Source organism: Bos indicus, chromosome 11 (genome assembly GCF_029378745.1).
Source record: "Bos indicus isolate NIAB-ARS_2022 breed Sahiwal x Tharparkar chromosome 11, NIAB-ARS_B.indTharparkar_mat_pri_1.0, whole genome shotgun sequence".
Classification (NCBI taxonomy): domain Eukaryota; kingdom Metazoa; phylum Chordata; class Mammalia; order Artiodactyla; family Bovidae; genus Bos; species Bos indicus.
Window position 1 is genome coordinate 140,842 of NC_091770.1, and position 27,866 is coordinate 168,707.

General features: G+C 40.9%; 1 protein-coding gene across 2 annotated transcripts; it reads left to right on the forward strand.

Moving 5' to 3' along the window:
- Positions 1 to 27,592, forward strand: ZC3H8 (zinc finger CCCH-type containing 8). Of its 2 annotated transcripts, XM_019969600.2 has the most exons (9): positions 1 to 172; positions 4,353 to 4,449; positions 16,442 to 16,673; positions 17,886 to 18,016; positions 20,581 to 20,703; positions 21,205 to 21,316; positions 22,525 to 22,634; positions 23,546 to 23,595; positions 27,000 to 27,592. In XM_019969600.2, the coding sequence occupies exons 1-8, from the start codon at positions 93 to 95 to the stop codon at positions 23,573 to 23,575; spliced, it is 915 nt and encodes a 304-aa protein (XP_019825159.1). In that variant the 5' UTR covers positions 1 to 92; the 3' UTR covers positions 23,576 to 23,595; positions 27,000 to 27,592. The 2 variants fall into 2 exon arrangements, with proteins under 2 accessions (XP_019825159.1, XP_019825160.1); XM_019969601.2 differs by lacking the exon at positions 4,353 to 4,449 and having other exon boundaries at positions 16,447 to 16,673.
- The last annotated feature ends 274 nt before the right edge of the window (positions 27,593 to 27,866 follow it).

The window sequence follows — 27,866 nt, forward strand, 5'->3', positions numbered from 1 at the left end:
GGTGTGACTTGCCGGCGGCGAGCAGCGTCGCGTGGGACCTCCTCGCGCCGGGCTTGTTTCTTGGTAGCTGCCGGGCGCCGGCGCCGAAGAGAATGATGGATTTTGAGAATCTTTTCTCCAAACCCCCAAACCCGGCTCTTGGCAAGAAGTCCACCACGAATTCTGACCAAAGGTGACCGCTACTCTTCATGCTTTTAACGCAGGGACTGCAGCCGGGTTCCGCCTCAGTTGCTCAGGGAGTCCGCGGGGGCGGCGCCGTGAGGTCCGGCGTCCAGAGGTCGTTCGGGGGCTGGAGTTAGAAGCCGGGGTTGGGTCCCGGTTCGTAGACCGCCGCGGCCAGAGGCCCGGGGAGCGGCGGGGTTCAGGCGGCGAGCGGGGTGGGGGCGGGGGAGGTTCAGTATGCTCCGTTTTCTCCGCGCCCAGGTCCCTCTGGCTGGGAGGGAGCCCGCCTGCGGCCCCCGTAGCATTTGCCTTCCAGACCGTCAGCTCAAGGAGGACAGAGAACATTTGTGGTTCTCACTACACGTGCTGGGCGCTCTTCGGTAGAAAAGATGAGTCGTGAAGGATAAACAGCGAGTAGTCTGCCTTTAGTCTCCCGATGTACATTGAAAAAGCCTAAAGACCATAATAAAGCAGCGAACTACATTGCGGTGCATTATTTCCTTTATGTTTAAAGAGGTACTGAGACTGCCGTGGAGAAAGTGAAAGCTGGATAGTGGGTAAGGGAGGATGGGGTGGTAGGGAAGATGTAGCTCTTTTAAAGAAGGTAGTTAAGGAACGTTTACTAGTAATATTGACGAGGAATATTTGAGTAGGGGCTCGAAGGAAGCGAGAGAGGTTGATTATCTAGTGGGAAGGATATTCCGCTGTGATGGGAGCAAAGTGGCCAGAAAGACAGCTGCAGTGGAGAGGAAGAATGATGGGACTGGAAGAGAAGAACCTGAGAGGTATTGGAATGGGGGGTGGAAGGGAAGGGGCAGATTGTGTAGGGACTTGCAGTTACCATAATAAGGACTTTGGCTTTTACCTTGAGTGAGGTGAGGGGTAAGTATTGGAGGGTTTTTAGCTGAGACTTAACACATTAGCAGGACCATCTGGTGGTTGAGAGTACTGTAGTGGCCGCTAGTAGTTAGGGTTAGTAGCAAGAAGTGGTCAAGTCTGGGGCTTCTGTGGTGATCCAGTGGTTAGGAGTCTGCCTTGTAATGTCTGGGAAACTGGTTCAATCCCTGGTCAGGGAAGATCCCACATGCCCCAGAGCAACTGTGTGCACCACAGTTACTGAAGCCTTTGTGTCCTGCAGCAAGAGAAGTCACTGCAGTGAGATCCCAGAGCTTCAAAACTGAAGTATATGCTGTAGCAAGGAAGACCCAGCAAAGCCAAAAATAATTAAAAATAAATACAATTTTTTTAAAGAGCGTGTTCAGTCCAACTCTTTGAAACCCCATGGACTGTAGCCCGCCAGGCTGCGCTGTCCATGGAACTTTCCAGGCAAGAATACTGGAGTGGGTTGCCATTTCCTCTTCCAGGATCTTCCTTGACCCAGGGATTGAACCTGGTGTCTCCTGCATTTGTCAGATTAATTCTTTACTACTGAGCAATTGGGGCGAAGCTCAATAAAAAGCACATGGCTAGATTTTTTTTAAAAGGTGATCAGGTAAGGCTGTATTTTGAAAACTGGATGGGGAATATGAGAGAGGAGTTAAGGTCGACTTCAAAGTTTTTGGTTTGTGTCATTAGGTTAGAGTTGCTGTTTAAGATTGTAGGGTGATTGGATCAAGAGTTCAATTTTGGATATAAGATTTTGTCTAGTTTGGGGCTTTCTTGGTGGCTCACATGGTAAAAAATCTGCCTGCAATGCAGGAGACCTGTGTTCAGTCCCTGGGTCGGGAAGATCCGCTGGAGAAGGGAATGGCTACCCACTCTGGTATTTTTGCCTGGAGAACCCCATAGACAGAGAAGCCTGGCGAGCTACAGTCTCTGGGGTCGCAAAGAGCCAGGCCTGACTGAGTGACTAACACTGCTACTGCTAGTAAATATTTTAATTGCCTTTTTTTTTTTTTTCTTTCTTTTGGCCAAGTGACATTCGAGATCTTAATTCCTTGGCCAGAGATCTTAATTCCGGGCCAGGGATGGAACCCTTGCCCCCCACAGAGGCAGTGTGAAGTCTTAACCACTGGACTGCCAGCAAAGTCCCTAGTAGGTACTTTGAATAGGAAGTTGGCTCTGCCTGCCTGAACTCAAATCTCAGTTCTGCTCTGCTAGATTTCTGACATGTTTTGTAAACATTCTGTGTTCATTTTCTCATCTGTAAAATGGGCTTTTTAACAATGCATGTACGTGGAGGGCTGTTGTGGTGTGTCTAATGTGCATGGAGCAGCACCTGGCACAGAGTAGGCGTAAAGCACGTCAGACGCTACTGTTACTGTTGCTGTTGTCATTATTGTTCTGCCTAAGGAGAGTGTGCTTCCTATATAAGACAGTTCATGACTGGAAACTAGACCAGTGCTAGTCCACAGTATTTGGTTTATTGGCTCTTGTAACAGTGGCCTTGGTCCCTCTTCTGATGGATGTGACGGAAGCTCTGACGCAGGACAGATGAGTGTAGTAACTGTTGGGTTGGATGAAACTAACGTCCCAGCTCCTGCCGTAACTCTGAAAGAAGTGCAGAATCACTGTTCACAGTCCTGTGCTGGCGGCACTTTCCACGTGCAGCATGTTCTGAAATTGTCTAGTCCTTGCCCTTGTCTGGCGTGTAACTCAGATCTTAAGCTTTTATCACGTAATCACTACCTGTCTTCAGCCCCCTGTGTCTGTCTGTGTGTGTGAGTCGCTGAGTCGTGTCTGATTCCTTGCAACCACTAGTCTCCTCTGTCCATGGAGTTCTCCAGGCAAGAATACTGGAATGGGTTGCCATTCCCTTCTCCACCCTGTGTCTACAGCATCTACCATTATTTAGGTTTAGCTGTATATTTTACTGGCCTCTTTGTTTCTTATAGTTCCCATTTTCATCTTTCTTAGGTTTGTTTTTAGTTTTGTTGGAATATCCTCTAGTAGTCATCTGAGACAGTCTCTGCTTGTTCAGCTTCTCAGTTCTAGTGACCTTGAGAACAACTTTTCTTTCTTTTTTTAAAAAATATATTCTTAGCCGCGCCATGCAGCATATGGGATCATAGTTCCCCAGCCAGGGATCGAACTGCATTGAAAGCAGAGTCTTAACCACCAGACCGCTGGGGAAGTCCCAACAACATTCCTTTTTGATCTTCCCACTTGAATGTAAGTTTGGCTCTCTTCTGACCTCAGAAGGCACCCTGAATTCTACCTGAAATATTTTTCTCCCTGACATTCCTCTTTGTTTTCAATTCTTACCTATCTTTTAGGTTCAGAAAACCTTTGGTCCCCATATCTTAGGTTTAAAATGTTCCTCATATATACACCAGTTCTTATCACCCCATACCGAAATTTCTTTCTTTCTTTCTCCCAAGTAGATAGAAAAGTTCTCAGAAAGTGCAAACAAGGTCTTTTTCATTGTTGTATCCCAGGATTTAAGACCCAGAGCCTGGTATATGGTGGATTCTCAGTATTTGTTGAATGAATAGATGATTTATATAGCTTCTAATAGTTGACTATTAAGGTTATGTAGAGACATTACTTTGCCAACAAAGGTCCATCTAGTCAAGGCTATGGTTTTTCCACTGGTCATGTATGGATGTGAGAGTTGGACTGTGAAGAAGGCTGAGCGCCGAAGAATTGATGCTTTTAAACTGTGGTGTTGGAGAAGACTCTTTTGAGAGTCCCTTGGACTGCAAGGAGATCCAACCAGTCCATTCTGAAGGAGATCAGCCCTGGGATTTCTTTGGAAGGAATGATGCTAAAGCTGAAACTCCAGTACTTTGGCCACCTCATGCGAAGAGTTGACATTGGAAAAGACTCTGATGCTGGGAGGGATTGGGGGCAGGAGGAGAAGGGGACGACAGAGGATGAGATGGCTGGACGGCATCACTGACTCAATGGACGTGAGTCTGAGTGAACTCCGGGAGTTGGTGCTGGACAGGGAGGCCTGGCGTGCTGGGATTCATGGGGTCGCAAAGAGTCGGACACGACTGAGCGACTGAACTGAACTGAAGGTTATGTAATTTAAAGTTTCAGCTTTGCAGTTTACTCATAAATGTATGTTGACATTTACTGCTTATCATAATTCTGTACATTTCCCTGAAATATTTGGAGTAGAATCTGATTTTGGAATTTCTTTGAGGGCAAGTTGAAGGTAAACCAAAGCAGTGGATATTAATGCTATGGTATGAACCCTTTTCAGGTTGAAAACCCTTTTGTGTTATTTGATATTTTTGCTACAGAATCGGTGGTGAAATAGATGATACAGAAGTTGAAGAAACACAAGAAGAGAAAATAAAATGGAAAGTAAAACTGGAATGTGAGCAAATGCCCAAAAAAGTAAGATTAAGTTGGTGTATTGAAAAAAACAGTCAGGAAAGGGTGTGAGAAATTAATTAGAGATTCTGTTTGTCTCACTTTAGGCAGCATTTGAGACCAGGTTACTTATATCAAAGGAAACCTGTTTATGCCTTTTAAAAAATTAATTAAGAACTTTGTTGTCATTTAACATGAACTGATTATATCTATGAAGTGGTTGTAAACAATTTAAAAACTTCTTTCTTTTCAAATGAAAGTTTTGATTTGCTACCTTAGCTAGACTTAGTGACTAACAGCTTAAAGACTGTACTAGTTTGCTAGGACTGCCATCACAAAGTACCACATACTGAGTGGTGAATTAAACAACAGAAATTTATTGTCTTGTGGTTCTTGAGGCTGGAAGTCCAAGAGCAAGCTGTTAGGAGGGTTGGTTCCTTCATAAGGCTGTGAGGAAGAGTCGGTTCCATGCCTCTCCCCTAGCTTCTGGTTGGCTTGCTGGTGGTCTTTGATCCCCCTTGGCTTGGCTTCCAGAAGCATCATCTTGATTTTTACCTTCATGCTCCAAAAGGCATTCTCCCTGTGTGAATAGGTCTGTGTCTAAGTTCCCCCTTTTATAAAGACACTAGACATACTGGATTAAAGCCTATCCTAATGACCTCATCTTAACTGTGGTATGATCTTAAATGTGATATGTAATTATACATATAATGACCCCATTTCCAAATGTGGTCATGTTCTAAGGTACTGGGGGGTTATGCTAAGTCACTTCAGTCGTGTCTGACTCTGTGTGACCCCATAGACGGCAGCCCACCAGGCTCCCCCGTCCCTGGGATTCTCCAGGCAAGAACACTGGAGTGGGTTTGCCATTTCCTTCTCCAATGCATGAAAGTGAAAAGTGAAAGTGAAGTCGCTCAGTCATGTCTGACTCTTAGCGACCCCCTGGACTGCAGCCTGCCAGGATCCTCCATCCATGGGATTTTCCAGGCAAGAGTACTGGAGTGGGGTGCCATTGCCTTCTCCGACTTGGGGGTTAGGACTTCAATTTGGGGAGGACACAGCCAACCCACAGCAAAGCCAATATCTGCTTCTGTCTTGCTTTTTCTCTTTTGGAACCTTTGTTATTGTGAACTTTAACACACTACAAAAGAATGAGTTCAAATTGGCAGTGAGATCTGCAAGACACACATGGCCTTTAATATGATACTGTTATACTCAGCTTTATAAAAGGATACAGGGCAGAAAGTACAGCATCTTCATCTCAGAAGGCCTCTCAGCTACCCAAGTACATAACTTCTTTTGCCCTTTGGGGCATATATGGCTGCTGTAGACGAGAGCCCTAGTTAAAACTGAGAAATGATAGCTTGAATTTCCCAGACATTTTTAATACTTAAAAAAAATTTTTTAACTTCCTTGGTGGTGCTGTGGATAAGAATGCACCCACCAAGGCAGAGGATACAGGTTCGATCCCTCCTCAAGGAAGATTCCATATGCTGCAGAGCACCTAAGGTTGTGCTCCACAACTGTTGAGCCTGTGCTGTAGAGCCTGGGCGCTGCAGCTGCTGAGCCCATGGGCCACAACTGCCGGGGCCCCTGCTCCACAACAGAAGCCACTGCACTGAGAAGCCTGAAACTAGAGAAAGGCCCGTGCAGCAGCAAAGACACAGCACAGCAAAACAAACAGACACTAACTTGTGCACCACTGCTACTGCACCCACGCTCGGAGCCCACAAGCCTCGCGTCTAGCACCTGTGCTCTGACAAGGGGAGCCCCTGAGATGAGACGCGCGTGCGCTGCAGATAACCCCCCCTCGCTGCTAGGGAAAGCCTGAGCACAGTGGTGAAGACCCAGCACAGCCAAAATAAGTAACTAATATTACTTTAAAAAATTGTAATATTAATCGCATAAGCCCCAGTCCTTTGTGCCCACTTAAAGTTCCCCAGTACATATATAACCCCATACAGGATACAGGCAGATACAACCTTCTGTGGTTATCCTAAGGAGTTTCTCAGAAACAACACTGTGAGAATGTAGACACCTAGGTTACTTGTCAGTAGGCTTACTTCAGGCCAGGCTCTTTCCTTATAAGTGGATAAAACATAAGTGTATCACAGCTAATTAAAAAGTGAACTCAAGAAGACACTGTGCAGCTCTCCTTTTCTCAGTCGTGTTCCTTTTTCTCCTTCCAGAGGTGACTACTATCCCAACTTGTGCACGAATCACTTGCTTGTTCTTTGCAGTTTTCCTACTAATGCTGTCCTCCTTAGAGTGCCGTTTTCTTGTGGCTGTTTTTGCACTTGATAGAATAGTGTTGTATGTGTCCTTTTGTTTCCTTTCTCTTAACGTTATATTTTTAAGACTCATAGTATGCATAATGTATACTTATAGAATATGCATAGTGCACACAAGTGGTGTATTCTTATTTGTTCATTTTCTCAACCGCATAGCATTCCATTATTTGAGTATACTAGGTGCTGGCATTGGTAGACATTTGGCCTCACTTCCAGCTTTGAAGGTTGTGATTAGTGCTGCTGCATCTCAGTTGTATCCTGCTGCACATCTCCTCTGCAGTTACCTTGGAGTAGAACCACCAGGTCTTAGCGGATAAGCATCTTTCCCTTTACCATGATGCCAAGCTGTATTCCAGAGTCATTCTACTGATTTTTATTCCCAAAGGCGGTGTAATGAGACTCTGTATTTCTACACAGATATCTCCACACTTTCTTAAATTTTGCCATCTGGTGAGATACCTTCATTGTCATTTAGTTTGCATTTTATTGATTACTTTTAAGATGGAGCATCTTTTCATATTTGTCCAATTTAGATTTCCCTTTTTTGTGTGCCAGTTTTAAGTCTTTTTACCTTTTTTTTCTTTTTTCTTTGTTCTGGATATAGGGGATTTTTTTCCCCCGTGTGGATTTATGTCTTGCAGGTATCAGCTCATTTTGTAGCTTTTTTCCCAATAGCAATTTTTGATAAAAGGTTAATGATTTTAATGTATTCAAGTTTATTAATATTTTTTTCATAGTTAATGCTTTATGTGGCACATAAAGAGTTAAGGACTATTATGCTGCTGGACGGAGAAGACGATGGCACCCAACTCCAGTACTCTTGCCTGGAAAACCCCATGGACAGAGGAGCCTGGAAGGCTGCAGTTCATGGGGTCTCCAAGAGTCGGACATGACTGAGTGATTTCACTTTCACTTTTCACTTTCATGCATTGGAGAAGGAAATGGCAACCCACTCCAGTGTTCTTGCCTGGAGAATCCCAGGGAAGGGGGAGCCTGGTGGGCTGCCATCTATGGGGTCACACAGAGTTGGACACAACTGAAGCGACTTAGCAGCAGCAGAGGGGACAAATTTTGGGTTACTTTTTTTTCCATTATCCTACCCAGTTGTTCCAACACCATTCATTGGGGGAAAAGGCTGTTGTTTTCCCCCATAAATCTTCAGTGTCACTGTTGTCAAAAATCAAGTGTTTGGAAAAAAAGTGTTTGTGTTCTGATGGGTCTGTTTCTAGAGTCTCTGTTCTCATCCACTGATTTATGTATCTACCCCTCCCCTCAAGACCACATTGTATTAATTAGTACAACTTAATTATAACGAGTTTGGATATCAAGCAAGTAAGTCATCTCACATTTTTCTTCTTTAACTGTCTTGGCTATTCTCAGCCCTTCGTATTTCCATATAAATTTTAGAAATAGTTTGTCAAGTTCCACAGAAAACCCTGCTGGGACTTTAACTTGGGAATGCATTGAAACTGTAGATCATTTGGGAGAGAATTGACATCTTTAGAATATTAGATTGTCCAGTCTTTAGGTTCTCTTTTAATTGTCTTAGCAGTGTTTTATAATTTTTTTTGTAGATACCTTACATACCTTTTGTTAGATTTAATGCTGGGTGTCTGGTGAGGCTTTTGTGAATTACATCTTTTTTTTTTTAAGCACTATTTGTAACTTATTTTCATTTAGCTGGCATGTTCTGTTATATAGGAATGCATGGGATAAAGCTTTTGAGTTCTTGTAAATGTTTCTGAAAATACTGACTTTATCCTCACAGCTGATAGGTATTTTGGCTGAAGTAGACTTCAGCTTGAGGGTATTTGCCCCGTTTTCTGCTGCTGTCCGTGTCGCTAGTGCGAGTCTTGCCAGTCTGGTTCTAGTCGCTTTGCAACCATCCTGTTCTGGGAGCTTTTAGATTCTTCTCTTTATTCTCAGTATTATTAGAGACTATGAATCTTCTCATTCATTGTGCTTAAGTATTTGGTGAGACTATTCATACCCTTCATGCACAACGAATTTGTTTTATTTTTATTCTTTGTCTTTTATCTTTATATTCTGAGAAACTTACTCTTTCTGTTTATCTTCATTTCATGAGTCATAATTTAATGATTCAAGAGTTCTCTCTTGTTCTGCTGTCTTGTTACAACTTTCTTTTTTTTTTTTGTTACAACTTTCTAGCATTAAAAAAAAAACCCATCTTGATACCTTTGTGTATTTGTTTAAAATTTTTGTGTTCTTTTCTTTTTCTTGATTGTTTTTCTTCTTCTCGGTCAGGTTTTCTCTTTTTCCTGCTTTTTTGTTTTATTCTCTAGATCTGTTTTGCTTTGTTCTCAGGTTTCTCATTGCAGAGGCTTCTGTTGCAGAGCGTGGATTCTAGAACACAGGCTCAGCAGTTTTGGCTCCGGGCCTAGTTGCTCTGTAGCATGTAGGATCTTCCCGGATCAGGGATTCATCCTGTGTCTTCTGCATTGTCTTTAGCACCGAGCCACCAGCGAAGCCCTGCTTTTGTTTTTCTTTGCTGCTGGGTCACTTCAGTCGTGTCGGCCTCTGTGCGACCCCATAAATGGCAGCCCACCAGGCTCCCCCGTCCCTGGGATTCTCCAGGCAAGAACACTGGAGTGGGTTGCCATTTCCTTCTCCAGTGCCTGAAAGTGAAAAGTGAAAGTGAAATCACTCAGTCGTGTCCAACTCTTGGAGACCCCATGAACTGCAGCCTTCCAGGCTCCTCTGTCCATGGGATTTTCCAAGCAAGAGTACTGGAGTGGGGTGCCATCGCCTTCTCCGTCCAGCAGCATAATAGTTCTTAACTCTTTATGTGCCATGTATCCCCTTTGGCAGTCTGGCAAAGCTCTTGGACCCTTTCTCAGAATAATGTTTTTAAGTGAATAAAATAAAATATGTTGGGTTATAATGGAAGTTGATTTTATTGAAACACAGTTATCATAATATTAAGAAATGAGGTAAGAGTAATTTCTTACACAATTATTTAGTGTATCAACAAAGATATACAATTATTTAGTATATCTTTGTTGATACACTAAATAATTAGATCCAACAGTAGGTCTCATTACTATGTTTTAGGTCTAAATATTATGTTGACAAAGTGATGACCATAAAACATAATATACTTTGAGATCTGCAGTAAGTATAATGTGTAAAAGTCCCTGTGATTTCTGTTCGTGACAGTTGCAGCTACTGCTGGTACTACTGTGGTTTGCAGCCAGTGTTCAAAACAGAAGAAAATGCTAAAATGTCAATTTAGAGGTAGATGAAAGTTAACATGTGATTTTTATTCTCATCCAAGTCCATTGAATTCTATCATTCTGTCCATAGACCCTTGGCCAGGGGCAGGCGGGAGGGGGGTGTGCATCTCTGGACAGCAGGTTACGAACCCGTGATACAGAATAGAGAATGGAGTGTTTTTCTGATGGAAGTTGTTCCCATATGTCAGAATGTAAAGGATTTCATTCTGGGGTCTTAGTACTCGTACAAGAAGACTTGGCCTTTATCAGACATTTTAATAAATTTCTTTAGAGAATAACCCCCATTTTTGCATGGGGTAAATTTTTGTTTGATTATATTCTGGGTTGAGAGGGGGTGATCAGAGATAATTTGTTACAATAGCTTTGTTTTTGGTTTTTTTATATAGCATTTTAATTCATTCTCGTTTATAGCCCTGTTTCTCACACTGCAACCTAAGCCCAACCTCCAAATTATAGCTTGCTTTATGTTTGTCAAAAATTTGCCAGGAATTTGTTGAACCCTTCTTAATTCCTTCCTGACAAATTGTACTTCATTTCCCCCGCTCCGTATGCACACACTCTTTTGAGACTATTAATTTCTACATTTCTGTACTTTTATTTCTGTGGAATTTCAGGAGGCCATACTAGTTCTGTAAAGCATTCTGAATCAAGCACAAGAAAATCTTTCACTTAAAAGAGGAGATAAATACTTCAGACTTTCTTATGAAAGGGGGATAAGTTGTAATATTGTATTCTTATAGTTTCTAAGTTATATAGGGAACAACAGACATCAGAGCAATGAGTTTATAGCAGCTGCATGAGGACATATTTAAGCAATCATTGTGTTAATATCTTGTATATCTCAGTGCCCTCTGAAAAGAATGTCAGTTAGAAATGCTTCTCTAACGTATGGGCTTCCCTGGTGGTTCGGATGGTAGAGAACCTGCCTGTGAATGCCAGAGATATATAAGAAATGTTGGTTCAATCCTGGGTCAAGAAGACCCCCGAAGGAGGGCTTGGCAACCCACTCCAGTGTTCTTGCCTGGAGAATCCCACGGTCAGAGGAGCACATTGGGCTACAGTCCAGGGGGTGGCAAAGTCGAACACGACTGAGCGACAACACTTTCACTCTCTCTAATGTCTAATAAAGCATCATAGCTGATGATCATCCTGGTTTTATAATGTTACCAAGTCATCTCATCTCTTCATTTAATACAAGTAAGTCACTTTTGTTACTGCTTGTAGTGAAAAGGGTCAGCTTCAGGATTGCAGGCCTGTGGGTCGTGTGGGGTGGGGGTGAGGTGGGGGGACATGTGATATCACTCATCTGGATCCTTGTAATGTTTTGATTCAGGTGCACTGAATAGAATCCCATGGTTGTGCTTAAACTTCATGTGCACTGTTGCACTTAAATGATTTTTTTGGTTCTCCCTATGCCTGCTAAATAATGTGAAAGGCTGAAACGAAAGTAAACATAGTTATCCTCACAGGCCCACCCATCAACAGAAATTTGGATTAAAGATGTACTGAGCATGGCCCTGCCCATCAGAACAAGACCCAGATTCCCCCCCAGTCAGTCTCTCCCATCAGGAAGCTCCCACAAGCCTCTTGTCCTCCATCAGAGGGCAGACAGAAATGAAAACCACAGTCACAGAAAACTAACCAAACAGATCACATGGACCACATCCTTGTCTAACTCAGTGAAACTATAAGCCATGCCGTGTGGGGCCACCCAAGATGGACGGGTCACAGTGGAGAGTTCTGACAAAACATGGTCCACTGGAGAAGGGACTGGCATGCCACTTCAGTATTCTTGCCTTGAGAACCCCATGAACAGTATGAAAAGGCAAAAACACTGAAAGAGGAACTCCCCAAGTCGGTAGGTGCCCAATATGCTACTGGAGATGAGTGGAGAAATAACTCCAGAAAGAATGAAGAGACGGAGCCAAAGCAAAAACAATGTCCAGTTGTGGATGTACTGGTGAGAGAAGTAAAGTCTGATGCTTTAAAGAACAATATTGCATAGGAACCTGGAATGTTAGGTCCATGAATCAAAGTAAATTGGAAGTGGTCACATAGGAAATGGCAAGAGTGAATATCAACATTTTAGGAATTGGTGAATTTATTTCAGATGATCATTATAACTAGTACTGTGGGCAAGAATCCTTTAGAAGAAATGGAGTAGCCCTCATAGTCGACAGAAGAGTCCAAAATGCAGTTCAGTACGGTGGCTTAGTCATGTCTGACTCTGTGTGATACCGTGGGCTGCAGCACACCAGGCTGCCCTGTCCATCACCAGCTCCTGGACTTTACTCAAATTCATGCCCCTTGAGTTGGTGATGCCATCCAACCATCTCATCCTCTGTCATCCCCTTCTCCTGCCTTCAATCTTTCCCAGTATCAGGGTCTTTTCAAATGAGTCAGCCCTTCCCATAAGGTGGCCAAAGTATTGGAGTTTCAGCTTCAACCTCAGTCCTTCCAATGAATTTTCAGGATTGATTTCCTTTAGGATGGACTAGTTGGATCTCCTTGCAGTCTCTAAAGAGTCTTCTCCAACTCCACAGTTCAAAAGTGTTAATTTTTCAGCACTCAGCTTTTTTTATAGTCCAACTCTCACATCCATACATGACTACTGGAAAAACCATAGCTTTGACTAGATGGACCTTCATTGGCAGAGTAATGTCTCTGCTTTTTAATATGCTGTCTAGGTTTATCGTAACTTTTCTTCCAAGGAGTAAGTGTCTTTTAATTTCATGGCTGCAGTCACCATCTGCAGTGATTTTGAAGCCCCCCAAAATAAAGTCAGTCACTGTTTCCACTCTTTCCCCATCTGTTTGCTATGAAGTGATGGGACTGGATGCCGTGATCTTAGTTTTCTGAATGCTGAGTTTTAAACCAACTTTTTCACTCTCCTCTTTCACTTTCATCAAGAGATTCTTTAGTTCTTCTTCACTTTCTGCCATAAAGGTGGTGTCTGCATATCTGAGGTTGTTGATATTTCTCCTGGCAATCTTGATTCCAGCTTGTGCTTCCTCCAGCCCAGCGTTTCTCATGATGTACTCTGCATATAAGTTAAATAAGCAGGGTGACAGTATACAGCCTTGATGTACTCCTTTTCCTATTTGGAACCAGTCTGTTCCATGTCTAGTTCTAACTGTTGCTTCCTGACCTGCATACATATTTCTCAAGAGGCAGGTCAGGTGGTCTGATATTCCCATCTCTTTCAGAATTTTCCACAGTTTACTGTGATAAACTTAAAATCTCAAAAACAACAGAATGATATCTGTTAGTTTCCAAGGCAAACCATTCAGTATCACAGTAATCCAAGTCTGTGCCCCAACCACTAATGCCAAAGAAGCTGAAGTTGAATGGCTCTGTGAAGACCTACAAGACCTTCTAGAACTAACACCCAAAAAGATGGCCTTTCATCACAGGGGACTGGAATGCAAAAGTAGGAAGTCAAGACATACCTGGAGTAACAGGCAGGTTTGGCCTTGGAGTACAAAATGAAGCAGGGCAAAGGCTAACAGAGACTTGCTAAGACAGTGCACTGGTCATGGCAAAAACCCTCTTCCAACAACACAAGAGACAACTCTACATATGGACATCACCACATGGTCAATACTGAAATCAGATTGATTATATTCTTTGCAGCCAAAGATGGAGACGCTCTATACAGTCAGCAAAAACAAAACCGGGAGCTGACTGTGGCTCAGATCATGAACTCCTTGCCAAATTCAGACTTTAATTGAAGAAAGTAAGGAAAACCACTAGACCATTCAGGTATGACCTAAATCAAACCCCTTATGATTACACAGTAGAAGTGAGGAATAGATTTAAGGGACTAGATCTGATAGAGTGCCTGATGAACTATGGATGGAGGTTTGTGACAAGTATAGGAGGCTGTGATCAAGACCATCTCCAAGTAGAAGAAATGCAAAAGGAAAATGGTTGCCTGGACCTTAAAAATAGCTGAGAAAAAAAGAAAAGTAAAAGGCAAAGCAGAAAAGGAGAGATATACCCATCTGAATGCAGAGTTCCAAAGAATAGCAAAGAGAGATAAGAGCCTTCATCAATGATCAGTGCAAAGAGATAGAGGAAATCAATAGAATGGGAAAGACTAGAGATCTCTTCAAGAAAATTAGAGATATCAAGGGAACATTTCATGTAAAGATGGGCACAATAAAGGACAGAAATGGTATGGACCTAACAGAAGCAGAAGATATTAAGAAGAGGTGGCAAGAATACACAGAGAAACTATACAAAAAAGATCTTCATGACCCGGATAATCACGATGGTGTGATCACTCACCTAGAACCAGGCATCCTGGAATGTGAAGTCAAGTGGGCCTTAGGAAGCATCATTAGGAACAAAGCTAGTGGAGGTGATGGAATTCCAGTTGAGCTATTTCAAATCCTAAAAGATAATGCTGTGAAAGTGTTGCCCTCAATATGCCAGCAAATTTGGAAAACTCAGCAGTGGCCACAGGACTGGAAAAGGTAAATTTTCTTTCCAATCCCAAAGAAAGGCAATGCCAAAGAATATTCAAACTACCAAGCAATTGTACTCATCTCACACTCTAGCAAAGTAATGCTCAAAATTCTCCAAGCCAGGCTTCAACAGTACGTGAACTGTGAATTTCCAGATGTTCAAGCTGGCTTGAGAAAAGGCAGGGGAATCAGAGATCAAATTGCCAACATCCATTGGAGCATAGAAAATGCAGGAGAATTTCAGAAAAACATCTATTTCTGCTTTATTTACTATGCCACAGCCTTTGACTGTGTGGATCACAATAAACTGTGGAAAATTCTTAAAGAGATGGGAATACCAGAGCACTTGACCCATCTCCTGAGAAAAGTGTGTGCAGGTCAAGAAGCAACAGAACCAGACATGAAACAATGGACTGGTTCCAAATCGGGAAATGAGTATGTCAAGGCTGTATATCGTCACCCTGCTTGTTTAACTTATATGCAGACTAGTATGTCATTCGAAATGCTGGGCCGGGTGAAACACAAGCTGGAATCAAGTTTCCTGGGAGAAATACCAATAACCTCAGATATGCAGATGACACCACCCTTATGGCAGAAAGAGAAGAGGAACTAAAGAAGCCTCCTGGTGAAAGTGAAAAAACTGGCTTAAAACTCAGCATTCAGAAAACAAAGATCGTGGCATCCAGTCCCATAACTTCATGGCAAATAAACGGGGAAACAATGGAAACAGTGAGAGACTTTATTTTCTTGGGCTCTAAAATCAGTGCAGATGTTGACTGCAGCCATGAAATTAAGACACCTGCTCCTTTTAAGAAAAGTTACGACAAACCTAGACAGCATATTAAAAAGCAGAGTCATTACTTTGCCAACAAAGTTCCGTTTAGTCAAAGCTATGGGCTTTCCAATAATCATGTATGGATGTGAGTGTTAGACCATAAAGAAAGCTGAACGCTGAAGAATTGACGCTTTTATACTGTGGTGTTGGAGAAGACTTGAGAGTCCCTTGTGCTGCAAGATCCAAGCAGTCCATCCTACAGGAAATCAGTCCTGAATATTCATTGGAAGGACTGATCCTGAAGGTGAAAGTCCAGTACTCTGGCCACTTGATGCAGAGCTGACTCATTGAAAAACATGGTGATGCTGGGCAGGATTGAAGACAGAAGGAGAAGGGGACCACAGAGGATGAGATGCTTGGATGACATCGCCGATTCGATGGACATGAGTTTAAGCAAGCTCCCGGAGTTGGTGATGGACAGGAAAGCCTGGCGTGCTGCAGTCGTTGGTGTTGCAAAGAGTCAGACACGACTGAGCGACTGAACTAGACAAGTGGGCCTTTTACACATAAACCATTTAATTGAAATGTATCGTCTGTACCAGTTGTAATAATAAATCTTGATTAACCTTGGTGTCTCCAAGTATAGACACCCATAACCCATACTTGGGAATGTTTCTGCACCAAGTGCTTGAAGGTGCCTGCTGCTTGGACTGCTTGGCAGTTTCTTGTCATCATTGCTGCTACATCCCCCGCCGGCAATGCTTCGAGTTAAAGGGAGGAAGTAGACTTTGGTAGCTGGTGAGGTGGATTTCCAGTTGGGCCATTTTAGTTTACTTGCTCTCGATGACAAGTTAGTGAATTAAACCATGTGAAAGGATGGTCCATGCAAAGGGAGAAATAAAATGTGGACTATATTACTGTAGTTCTTTTATAGCAAATAATTCAGTTGTGGGGCTTTAGTCTTTCAATCTAGTAAAGTACACACAGTGAACAGATTGAGTCTTCCCTCAAAGCATCTTTTAAGTATGGATGCATGTGTTTTTGTTTTTTAATTCCAGAAAATTTCATATACATACAAGTGGAAAGAACAGCATATGAAACCCTTGTGTTCTCATCAGTCAGCTTCCAACAATGATCAGTTCACAGCCAGTCTTTATTTCTCCTTCATGACCAGATTGTTTCAAATCATGCTAGGTTTTTAAATTTGAAAATTTAATTTTTACTTAGTTTAGGCACTCTAGAAGCTCTACATCTCCGAAGAATTTGCAACATAGGAAATCAAGAAGTAAGGACTATGATGCATATACTGATGATGACATCTGCAATCAGGAGCCAGAGGATAATTTCGCTAAGGAGCTTCAGCAGTACATACAAGCTAAAGAGATGGCAAGTGTTACTCAGTCCTTACTGTGTCCTGAAGAATCTGTGAAGAAAGAGACAGCAAAGGGGACCAAGAAAGGTAAGAGTCAAGTTGTTAGATCATTTAAAGTTACCTGGAGGAGTAGTCACCATTGTCCATGGATGGAGTTGGGGGTGGGGTCTGCATTTTATCTCATGATAAGATCAGATTTTCTTGGATCTTGACATCAAATGTGAGCTGGCCACTTGGTGTACAAATGCTCAGTTTGCAGGAGGAGTGGAGCGTGCAGCAGAGTTTTCAAAGGATGGCTACTTTGGGACTCCCCTGGTGGTCCAGTAGCTAAGACTCTGAACTCCCAATACAGGGTGCCCAGGTTCGATCCCTGGTCAGGGAACTAGATCCTATACGCGGCATCTAAAACTCCTGTGTACACAGCTAAGGCCTAGTAAGGCCATATAAATAAATAAATAAATAAATTTAAAGGACATGACAACTTTGCAAGGGAGAATGCTAAATCCCTGGCTTCAGCGTATGTGAAGGACAGGAAATACCTTTTCTGGTTGCTTTCCTTTGAAGAAGAATAGACTGGGATAACAGTGTATGAGACTGAACTCAGGAATATATTCCTTTTTATAAATATTTGTTTGGCTGCATCAAGTGTCAGTTGCTTCGTGGCATGTGGGGTCTTAGTTCCATGACCAAGGGTCAAACCCGTGTTCCCCACATTGCAAGGCAGGCTGTTAACCATTGGACCACCAGGGGAGTCCCCCAGGAATATGTTCTTTTAGATTACTAAGATTAAGCCATAGATATGACAAGAAGGGCCAATTGTAAGTACAATTCTTAATCCTCTCATTTTTTTCCCTGTTGAAACGTTTTTCTATTTAAAATGGACCTGTAGATCAACTTAATCTATATAAAATGTTTTCAGTGAATAATCTGACAGCCATATTTGAGATCCTTTGAAGCTTTTACTATTGCAGTGCTATAGCAATTCCTAATGAGATCCATCGTACTTTGAACACTTAAAAAGAATCTGGGCTGGTGTCTTGCAAGAATGATTTCGTTAATTATCTTGCTTTTTTCCTGGCAGTGCCTTATATATTTTCACAAGGAATGAATTTGGGATCCAGAGTATATTAATCCCAGAGCTGCTGGAAAGACAGGTCCACATCATCCCAGTTTTTGCTTTTTGAATAGTGGAGAACTTTTCTTACATTATTAAAGAATATCCCTCTTAAGAGTAAACTGCTGTTATTGTTTTATATTGTCTTTAAGTCAAATTTTTGTTGTTGTTGTTGTTGTTTTTAGCTATTAAGCAAAAAAATATAAACCTTAAAGCTGTTCACAAGAATGGTAAAAAGAAGAAAATGAAGCGAAAGTGTCCTGGCCCAGGAGACAAAGGAAATGCTTCCCTGAGGAGCAGTGGCTCACAGGACCAGGTATGAGAATCCACATGTGTCGGAAGGCACTGCATCTCACACTTCAGTGGGGCCTCCTTTACCCTCAGCGGGCTCCCCACATGCTTCCTTCTCCCCGTTAGGCTCCCTTCCTCACGCTCAAACCTTAGTGTCGTACCTGCTGCCCCTGAATACATACGCACAAGCCCCCTGATTTCTGAGTGCTGTGCTGTCGATGACTGTGGAAAAACAGATGTGGGAAGCAAGGAAAAGAGAAGACAGCCATACGTGCATGTGTGCTCAGTCACGTCCAGCTCTTTGCAACCCCATGGACTGTAGCCCGCCAGGCTCCTCTGTCCATGGGATTTCCCAGGCAGAAATACTGGAGTGGGTGCCATTTCCTCCTCCAGGGGATCTTCCCGACCCAGGGATTGAACCCACATCTATGTGTCTCCTACACTGACAGGTGGATTCTTTACCACCACGCCACTTGGGAAGCCCAAGCCACTGGACTGCCAGGAAAGTCCCTAGATAGCTGTGAGGGCATGCCAGCGGCCATTGGTCTATTGGTTTTTGACTCCCTCTGAAAATTAAAAATCAATATTTTTGAGACACCCCCTTCCAGACACCAGACCCCCCACCCCCTCTGGTATTTTGATTTTGCTTTCTAGAAGTTCTTCTTCTTCCTTGGTCTGCAGATGTAATCACAGTAGAGCAGTAAGTGACTCTTTTGGACTCTACTTTTCTGAGGGCTTCTGAGCTGGATGGCAGCCATTTGTTAGGCTTGGTTTAGGAGACAAGAATTAGGGCTTGGTAAAATATTAGAAACACCAAATATTATAGACTGAAATGTATTTACATAAAATTTATTTTACAAAAGACGAATATGAAGCCATAGGGTTTAGGTAACTGTCTATAGTCACCCAGGGCCAGGCAGGGCTGCACTCAGGCAGTGTTCCCTTTCCTTTGGTTTAGATTGACTCAAGTGATTATTCCACCATAACTGACAGCTCTTCTACATGAGAAACAAATTGTAAACATATTTGTCAGAATTCAATTACATGATCAAATAAAACCGAGAGTTAAAACTGGCATACTTGTTAGGCACATAATTTTGATAGTGCTGAGTGGAGTTTTGACATTATTACAGAGCAGGTCACATAAGTGTGCAGTCAGCTCCCTTCTTTGTACCTGTGGAATTCCTAAGACCGTATGTGGGAATACCACATGTAGATGCTGTAAGTTGTACCACAAGTTAACACGCTGAAAGTGATTTATGTTTCTAAAGACCTGTAATAAAATTCCCCTTTCATTTTTGTATGAAAGTCCCCTTTTGTTTTCATACCTTTATCACCATCTTTAAGGGTCTGTTTCTAATTATGTTCATTAATTTGAGCTCATCAGTATACTCAGCTCACACCTAGTGGGCCTGTCGTTGAAATGAAAGGTTACACTGCTTTTGGTTGCTTTACCTTTTTTTTTTTTTTTTGATGGTTTTATAATTCATATTTACAGTAATTTATTATGCTTTTAAGTAGCATGACCTTTAATTGTTTTTTGTTTGTTTGTTTTTTTACTTTACAATATTGTATTGGTTTTGCCATACATCAACATGCATCTGCCACGAGTGTACACGTGTTCCCCATCCTGAGCCCCCCTCCCACCTCCTTCCCCATCCCATCCCTCTGGGTCATCCCAGTGCACCAACCCCAAAGCTTCCTGTATCTAACCTGGACTGGCGATTGATTTCTTATATGATATTATACATGTTTTAGTGCCGTTCTCCCAAATCATCCCCCCCTCCCTCTCCCACAGAGTCCAAAAGACTGTCCTATACATCTGTGTCTCTTTTGCTGTCTCACATACAGGGTTGTCATTACCATCTTTCTAAATTCCATATTTATGCGTTAGTATACTGTATTGGTGTTTTTCTTTCTGGCTTACTTCACTCTGTATAATAGGCTCCAGTTTCATCCACCTCATTAGAACTGATTCAAATGTATTCTTTTTAATGGCTGAGTAATACTCCATTGTGTCCCTAGTGTTCTAAAGAGCCTTGTTCTTAGACTTCACTGTTTATCACAATGAGTGGAACTTACCTTTTAAAAATTTTTTAATTTTTTAAGTGAGGTCAAGTACAATAAAATCTCAGATGGTGCAATAAGAAAGAATTGGTAGGTAAAGAATCCACCTACCAATTCAGGAGCTGCAGGAAACTCAGGTTTGATCCCTGGGGTTGGGAAGATCCCCTGGAGGAAGAAATGGCAGCCCACTCCAGGATTCTTGCCTGAAGAATTCCATGGACAAAGAAGCCTGACGGGCTTCAGTTTATGGGGTCGCAAAGAGCCAGACAGTTAGCATACAGTGAAGATACAATAAAAATTCAGATTGAACAAACACTAATGTTCAGTGATGGAATGATACTGAAACTGACAGTCATTCATTTGTTTCAAATGATATACAAAAATCCAAGTCTTACCTGAAGGGCAATTCAGAAGAGTTACTTTTTAATGTTTTAAAAGGTAGTTTAAGATAACTTTGTACAATGGAATCAAATGTTTAATCTCTTATTTTTCACATTGAGTTTTTTGATTTTGTTTTCATAGAATGGGAAATCTAAAGAGCAGCAGCAGCCTGTGAGAATGAGTCAGGGGTTCATCAACCAACATACGGTGCAACGCCAGGGAAAGCAAATTTGTAAATACTTTCTTGAAAGGAAGTGTATTAAGGTATAGTGTAAGCAAAAATACATTAAGATGTAAGGTATAGCAAAAATGTTCTAAAACCAGTTTCTGTTAGACACTCCAAAAGCATACCTGTATAATTTTAGAACTGTTTTCTTTCTGGAAAGGTTTCAAGTAGAAAATTTTACTGAAATATTGTTTTGTATTTAAGAAAGTAGTAATGTAATTCCACAGTGATAAGAGAACAGACTCTGTATGATTTTAATACCATTAGACCATGAAATTCGTGTACCTTGTTTTATGTCTCTGAAAATAGATAATTTTTTTTAAATGCTTTGTGTTAAAAATGTTAAGGACTTGACAAATTGCAAGCCAATATGTGTAATACAATGCAGTTATAATAGCTCTTTAAAAATCAGACTATACTGCTTCTACCTAAGACTTTGTTTTCTTCTGGAATCATTTGCTTATCCAGAATTAAGTAGGAATTGTAATGGCTTAACTGTGAGAAATAATGGCTTTTCCTTGTTTCTTCCTTTGGCCCAGGGAGACCAATGTAAATTTGATCATGATGCAGAGATAGAGAAGAAAAAGGAAATGTGTAAGTTTTATGTACAAGGATATTGTACCAGAGGGGAAAACTGCCTATATTTGCATAATATCCTTTATCACAAGATACAGTAACTTTACTTTTCATAAATGTTTACATGAATGTAAAATTTTGAATGAAACCAGTGTTTTAACCATGACAAAATTATATATCTAAGCTCAACTCGGTATTGAAGTGATTATATTGTTCACAGATTCCCTCCCCCACCCCCTTGCCCCAAGAAAGAATCTTTAGAAATTCCCTCAAATGTACATCCTGTCTAACTGGGTAGTGAAACAGGGTCATGAGACCTTTCATTTTAGGTCCCAGGAAAACATTCTCAGAATTTCTGCTGTGACATCCATGAATTAAATCTGTATTCATGAAATCTACTTCGTAAAAGAGGCAGGAATTGCATAGTTTGGGAGTAATTCTTTTCTGTTATACTCTGTGCTGTATAGAGATTAATTGTCCCTTAATTGAAGAGTAACCTTAACTCTTGAGTATAAATGGTCTAGACACGCTATGAAAACATGGAACATAACATTTTAGGATAACTGCACATTTGATCACCACAAAAGTTGTTTTCCTTTAAGTCATTCAATATAAGGAATCTCAAACCCTAACTTGAGAAATTTTTCCTGGAAAGTAATATCAGAGTTGTATATATGGATCCCATTTTAAACAAGTCTAATATATGAAGGATCCAGATTTGCAAGACACATAATTTTATTGACTTTAATTCCCTCACCCCAAAAGAATGCTTTAAAAATAGTCAAATTTCTCAAAGTATTTAAAATGCACATCTCTTTTGTCTTATCAGTGAAACATACCTGTAGTTGAAGAATGATTATGAGGGAGAAATTTGTCCTGTGATAGCCAATAAACTTCATGTATATAATCATCCTAAAGTTAATTTTCTTGTAACCCAGTTAATAATTTATTGTCTTGTACTTAATTTTATTAAGAATGGATCTTTTTATTTTTAATTCATTAATTTATTTGGCTGTCCTGGATCTTAGTTGCAGCACGTGGGATCTTTAGCATGTGGGCTTTAGTTCCCTGACCAGGGATTGAACCTGGGACCCCTGCATCGGGCGTGCTGAGTCTCGGCCACTGGACCACCAGGGAAGTCCTGTCGTCTCATATTTTACATAGAGAATTTAATGTTTCTACTAGTAGAAAAGAACTTCATATAGGAAAAATAAAGTTATTAGATTAATAATAAGTTATTTTAGCAGGATTAAAAATTTTTTCTTCCTTAACACTTGAGTTACATGAATATCCTTGCAAGTTTTACCATACAGGAGCAAAATGTTATCAGGGAGAACATTGCAAGTTTTCACATGCTCCACTGACTGATGAAACACAAGAACTGTTGGCTAAAGTAAGTACAATTTTAATTTTTGTTTTTCTTTTTTAAAGAATACGTTTGAACCTAAGGGTAGGAATTTAAAAAGACACTTATTTAAGCAGAGTGCTTCATGGGTTAGCATATGGGTTATATTAGGACTGATAATTTAACAACTTACTTCAGTATAGAAAATAATTATTCATTTGTATGTTTTTCCTTGTAGCTTAAAGGAAAATTTATACTTGTTGCTGGTATAAATTGGAATGTTCTTTAAAACTTTAGTGTATTTAGCGACCTCAGTAGCTAAGTCAGCCAATGGAAAACAAAGCAGATAGGAGAAATAGTACTCCTGATATACTCTTAGAAGGAAAGTTAAGGATCATTGGTTGATAAATATTTTAGAGTTACATCAAAGCATACTCAAGTGATTATTTCAAAGTTTTCTTCAAAAGCTCTTTCAGATTGTAAGAAAAGATAGTTGAAAAATAATAGTCGTTTATGTCCTTTCGTTTCCATGTATGAGTTGGAGCTAATCTCTTCAAAATTAAATTGAAATGTGAGCGAAAAGAAAAGATTCTTTTGAAACCAAACTGTTTAATCTTATGGCAAAAACTCCCTTGAGCATATGCAAATATTGGAAAGTCAAAGGTCCTTATTTCTGGATGCTTTTAGTTTTGAAATAGGAAGAGTTATCCTGTAATTAGAAATTATACCAAATATTTGGTTGTTTATTACCATGAAGCATATATGGAAAAAATGATGTATGTAGAATTCTATTTCCAATTCCCCTTCTAGTAAATATTATTAGGTGATTACTAGGATTAATGGTTTAGGAGTCTTTAGAAAATTACAAGAAGAAAAAAAAGAAATTACAAGAGTATGATGATGTACCTGAATTAGATAGTACATGAAAATGATTGTGAATTTTTTTCCCTCTATATTAGATTTTGGATCCTGAAAGGAAGTCATCATGAAAATAAAATAGATGAAAAAGGTAAAATTAAAATTTAACACTTTTTTCCCCCCTCTGAAATGTCTCTAGAAATTGGCATGGGAATATATATTTTCTCAAATAGAAATCTTTTTCTCGCTCCTACCCCACTTAAAAATTATACAATATTTGATACATATAAATAGATATATATGTGGGTCTCTGTGGATCTACTTCCCAGTCTGGATTTGTCACTATCTTTTTGTATTTTTATTCTCTTGTTTTATTCTTTGTAGATTTACCAAATATGTAAGGTTAACTGAATATTATGCTTGGGTTTGTATATTATTTTAAACAGTATCATAGTCGATATTTATTGGTGACTTGCTATTCTTAGTCATCATTATGCTTCTAAATTCATTCATGTATATGTGTGCAGCTGTCATTCATTTGTACTCTTGTATAGAATTTTTTTCTATGAGTATATTACAATTTATTTAGACATTCTACTGCTGATGGACATTGAGGTTATTTTTAATTTTTAAAATACAAACTCTTATTATAAATAAGTGTTTTACCTGTCTTTTGAGGGAAATGTGTGTGAGTTGTCCTGAGTATGAATCATGAAATAGAATTGTTCTATCATCTTAAAACTTAAGATAATGTGTATACTTATGCCTGATTTACATTGTGGTACAGCAGAAACCAATAGAACATTATAAAGCAATTTTTTTCCAGTTAAAAAAAAAAACTTAGGATAATGCCAGTCTTTTCTAAAGTAGTTCTTACAGTTTTTATTCCCACCAACTGTGTAAAAGAAATTCCGTAGCTCCACCTTCAGAAATGGTATGGACCTAACAGAAGCAGAAGATATTAAGAAGAGATGGCGAGAATACACAGAAGAACTGTACGAAAAAGATCTTCACGACCCAGATAATCACTATGGTGTGATCACTCACCTAGAGCCAGACATCCTGGAATGTGAAGTCAAGTGGGCCTTAGGAAGCATCACTACAAACGAAGCTAGTGGAGGTAATAGAATTCCAGTTGAACTATTTCAAATCCTAAAAGATGATGCTGAGAAAGTGCTGCCCTCAATATGCCAGCAAATTTGGAAAACTCAGCAGTGGCCACAGGACTGGAAAGGTCAGTTTTCATTCCAATCCCAAAGAAAGGCAATGCCTAAGAATGTTCAAACTACCGCACAATTGCATTCATCTCACACTCTAGCAGAGTAATGCTCAAAATTCTCCAAGCCAGGCTTCAGCAATAGGTGAACCGTGAACTTCCAGATGTTCAAGCTGGTTTTAGAAAGCAGAAGAACCAGAGGTCAAATTGCCAACATCCGCTTGATCATCAAAAAAGCAAGAGTGTTCCAGAAAAACATCTATTTCTGCTTTATTGACTATGCCAAAACCTTTGACTGTGTGGATCACAATAAACTGGAAAATTCTGAAAGAGATGGGAATACTAGACCACCTGACCTGCCTCTTGAGAAATCTGTATGCAGGTCAGGAAGCAACAGTTAGAACTGGACTTGGAACAACAGACTGGGTCCAAATAGGAAAAGTAGTATGTCAAGGCTGTATATTGTCACTGTGCTAATTTAACTTCTATGCAGAGTACACCCTGAGAAACACTGGGCTGGAGGAAGCACAAGCTGGAATCAAGATTGCTGGGAGAAATATCAATAACCTCAGATATGCAGATGACACCACCCTTATGGCAGAAAGTAAAGAAGAACTAAAGAGCCTCTTGATGAAAGTGAAAGAGGAGAGTTAAAAAGTTGGCTTAAACCTCAACATTCAGAAAACTAAGATCATGGCATCTGGTCCCATCACTTCATAGCAAATAGATGGGGAAACAGTGGCAGACTTTGTCTTTTGGAGCTCCAAAATCCCTTCAGATGGTGATTGCAACCGTGAAATTAAAAGACACTTACTCCTTGGAAGGAAAGTTATGACCAACCTAGACAGCATATTAAAAAGCAGAGACATTACTTTGCCAACAAAGGTCCATCTAGTCAAGGTTATGGTTTTTCCAGTAGTCGTGTATGGATGTGAGAGTTGGACTATAAAGAAAGCTGAGCGCCGAAGAATTGATGCTTTTGAACTGTGGTGCTGGAAGAGACTCTTGAGAGTCCCTTGGACTGCAAGGAGATCCAACCAGTCCATCCTAAAGGAGATCGGTCCTAGGTGTTCACTGGAAGGACTGATGCTGAAGCTGAAACTCCAGTACTTTGGCCACCTGATGCAGAGAGCTGACTAATTTGAAAAGACCCTGATGCTGGGAAAGATTGAGAGCAGGAGGAGACGGGGACGACAGAGGATGAGATGGTTGGATGGCATCACTGACTCAGTGGACATGAGTTTGGATGGTCGCCGGGAGTTGTTGATGGACAGGGAGGCCTGGCGTGCTGCAGTTCATGGGGTCACAAAGAGTCAGACATGACTGAGCGACTGAACTGAACTGACCTTCAGCAATGCTTTGATTGTCAGGATTTTAAATTTTTGACCAGTTTATTGGATGTAGAAATGGTATCACATAGCTTTATTTTCATAAAGTTGTACATCTTTGTTTATGCTTACTAGCTTTTGAGCTTCAGCTTTAGTGAAATGCTGTTAATCTCTTGCCTGTATTTGTATATTGGACTGATTTCAGGAAAAAGAGAGTGGCTATGGGTGTAGGGAAAATGGAAGAATTAAGACTAATTGATTTTTTTTTAACAGGGTGTGCGATAAAGACTTGATTTTCTTTTTTTTTCCCCATATGGAAAACGAGTCTCCCAGACCATTCAACTGAAAAGACTGCTTTCCCCACTGATGTGTAATAGCCCCTGTTGTATATTGGGTTTCTTCAAATGGAGGTGTATTTCTGGGATCTCTGTCTGCTCCTTTTGTCTGTTTCTCTGATACTCTACTGCTTTAATTACTGGAGCTTTACTGGATTTTGATATAGTTTGATAGAGAATCTGCTGTCAATGCAGGAGACGCGAGACGTGGGCTTGATCGCTGGTTGGGAGGATGCCCTGGAGTAGGAAATGGCAACCTGCTCCAGTATTCTTGCCTGGAAAATTCCATTTACAGAGAAGTCTGGTGGGCTACAGTCCATGGAGTCGCAATGAGTCCAACATGATTGAGCAGCACACCACACAGTTTGATAATTTTTCTAATGTTGTTCTTCAGGAGCATCTTGACTATTTTGGAGTCTTTTACTTTGTTAGTTTAGTTTAGCTTTTTTTTTTTTTTCCAGTAGTTTTAGAGGTGGGGTGTGTGGCTAAGCTGATAATTTTTACCAACTGATATTTTTTTTTTCTTGGTCTTTTTGGCCACACTGCATGGCATGTGGGATCTTAGTTCCCCAACCAGGGATCAAACCTTTGCCCCCTGCATTGGAAGCACAGGGTCTTAACCACTGGACCACCAGGGAAATCCCCAGCTAATGTGTTTTTGTTTTTTCTTCTGTAGCTTTGTATGGATGAAGAGTGCTTGTGTCTGTGCCTGTTGGAGACTAATTCAAGACTTGATTTGGAGTGGTTTACAAGATTCCTGATGTAGAGCGCCCCCTTGTGTCATTACAGTGAAGTGCAACTCTTCCGTGGACAGTGCAGAGGGACAGAACGTGGTGTCTAATTAGTGAAGGGTTGGTCTCCACCAAGATGGTTCCAGCCATTGAAACAGGAGGAGTGTATATGACAGAGATGCCAGCTGGTGGGCAGATGTTATGGTAGTAAGTTGCAGAGGTCTTTTCTGAGTGATTGCATGTTCTTAATAAAATAGGAAGCAAGGTTAGACTGAGTAAGGAGGGATGAAGAGGTATAGGAGTTTGAAGAGAGAAAACCATCAGGTTTCTCATAGAAGACATCCGGAGAGTAGACAGTAAATACACAGTTAACTCTTTTCATGTCATTAAATACATTCACAACATGTTGTTAATGGTTGCTCTTAGCTTTGTTTTAAATTGTGGTTTGATGTTTTAAAACCCATTTCCTGTTTTTGGACAAAAAAGTTGTTTCCATTTTCCTACCGTTATAAATAAAATGGAACAGTGTCTCTTGCTATACCGTTCTTTTTTTTTTTTTTAATAGAAATTCCAGTGATGACATTTCGTTCCCTGGCTGCCTCACAGCCTCTCGCGCTCTGCTGCCCTGGCGCAAGGGCGGGACGGAGCTTGGCGGGCCGGGGGTGCGCGCCAACACCATTCCCCAGCCAGCGACCGGCCGGGCGAGAGCAGAGCGGGCAGGGAGCACGCCGCGGAGCGACGGCCGGGGCTTCTGCTATGCCATTCTTAAGCCTGGAGTTCCTAAATCTTTTGTCGATAAGATAGTAGAATCG

What these genes read in the sequence shown, in the direction of transcription:
- ZC3H8 (XM_019969600.2), top strand. Translation starts at nt 93, where the DNA reads ATGATGGATTTTGAGAATCTTTTCTCCAAACCCCCAAACCCGGCTCTT. An exon ending in GTGAGCAAATGCCCAAAAAA is followed by an intron (nt 4,450 to 16,441) that starts GTAAGATTAAGT and finishes ATTTTTACTTAG; the next exon opens with TTTAGGCACTCTAGAAGCTC. An exon ending in AAACTGCCTATATTTGCATA is followed by an intron (nt 21,317 to 22,524) that starts ATATCCTTTATC and finishes CACTTGAGTTAC; the next exon opens with ATGAATATCCTTGCAAGTTT.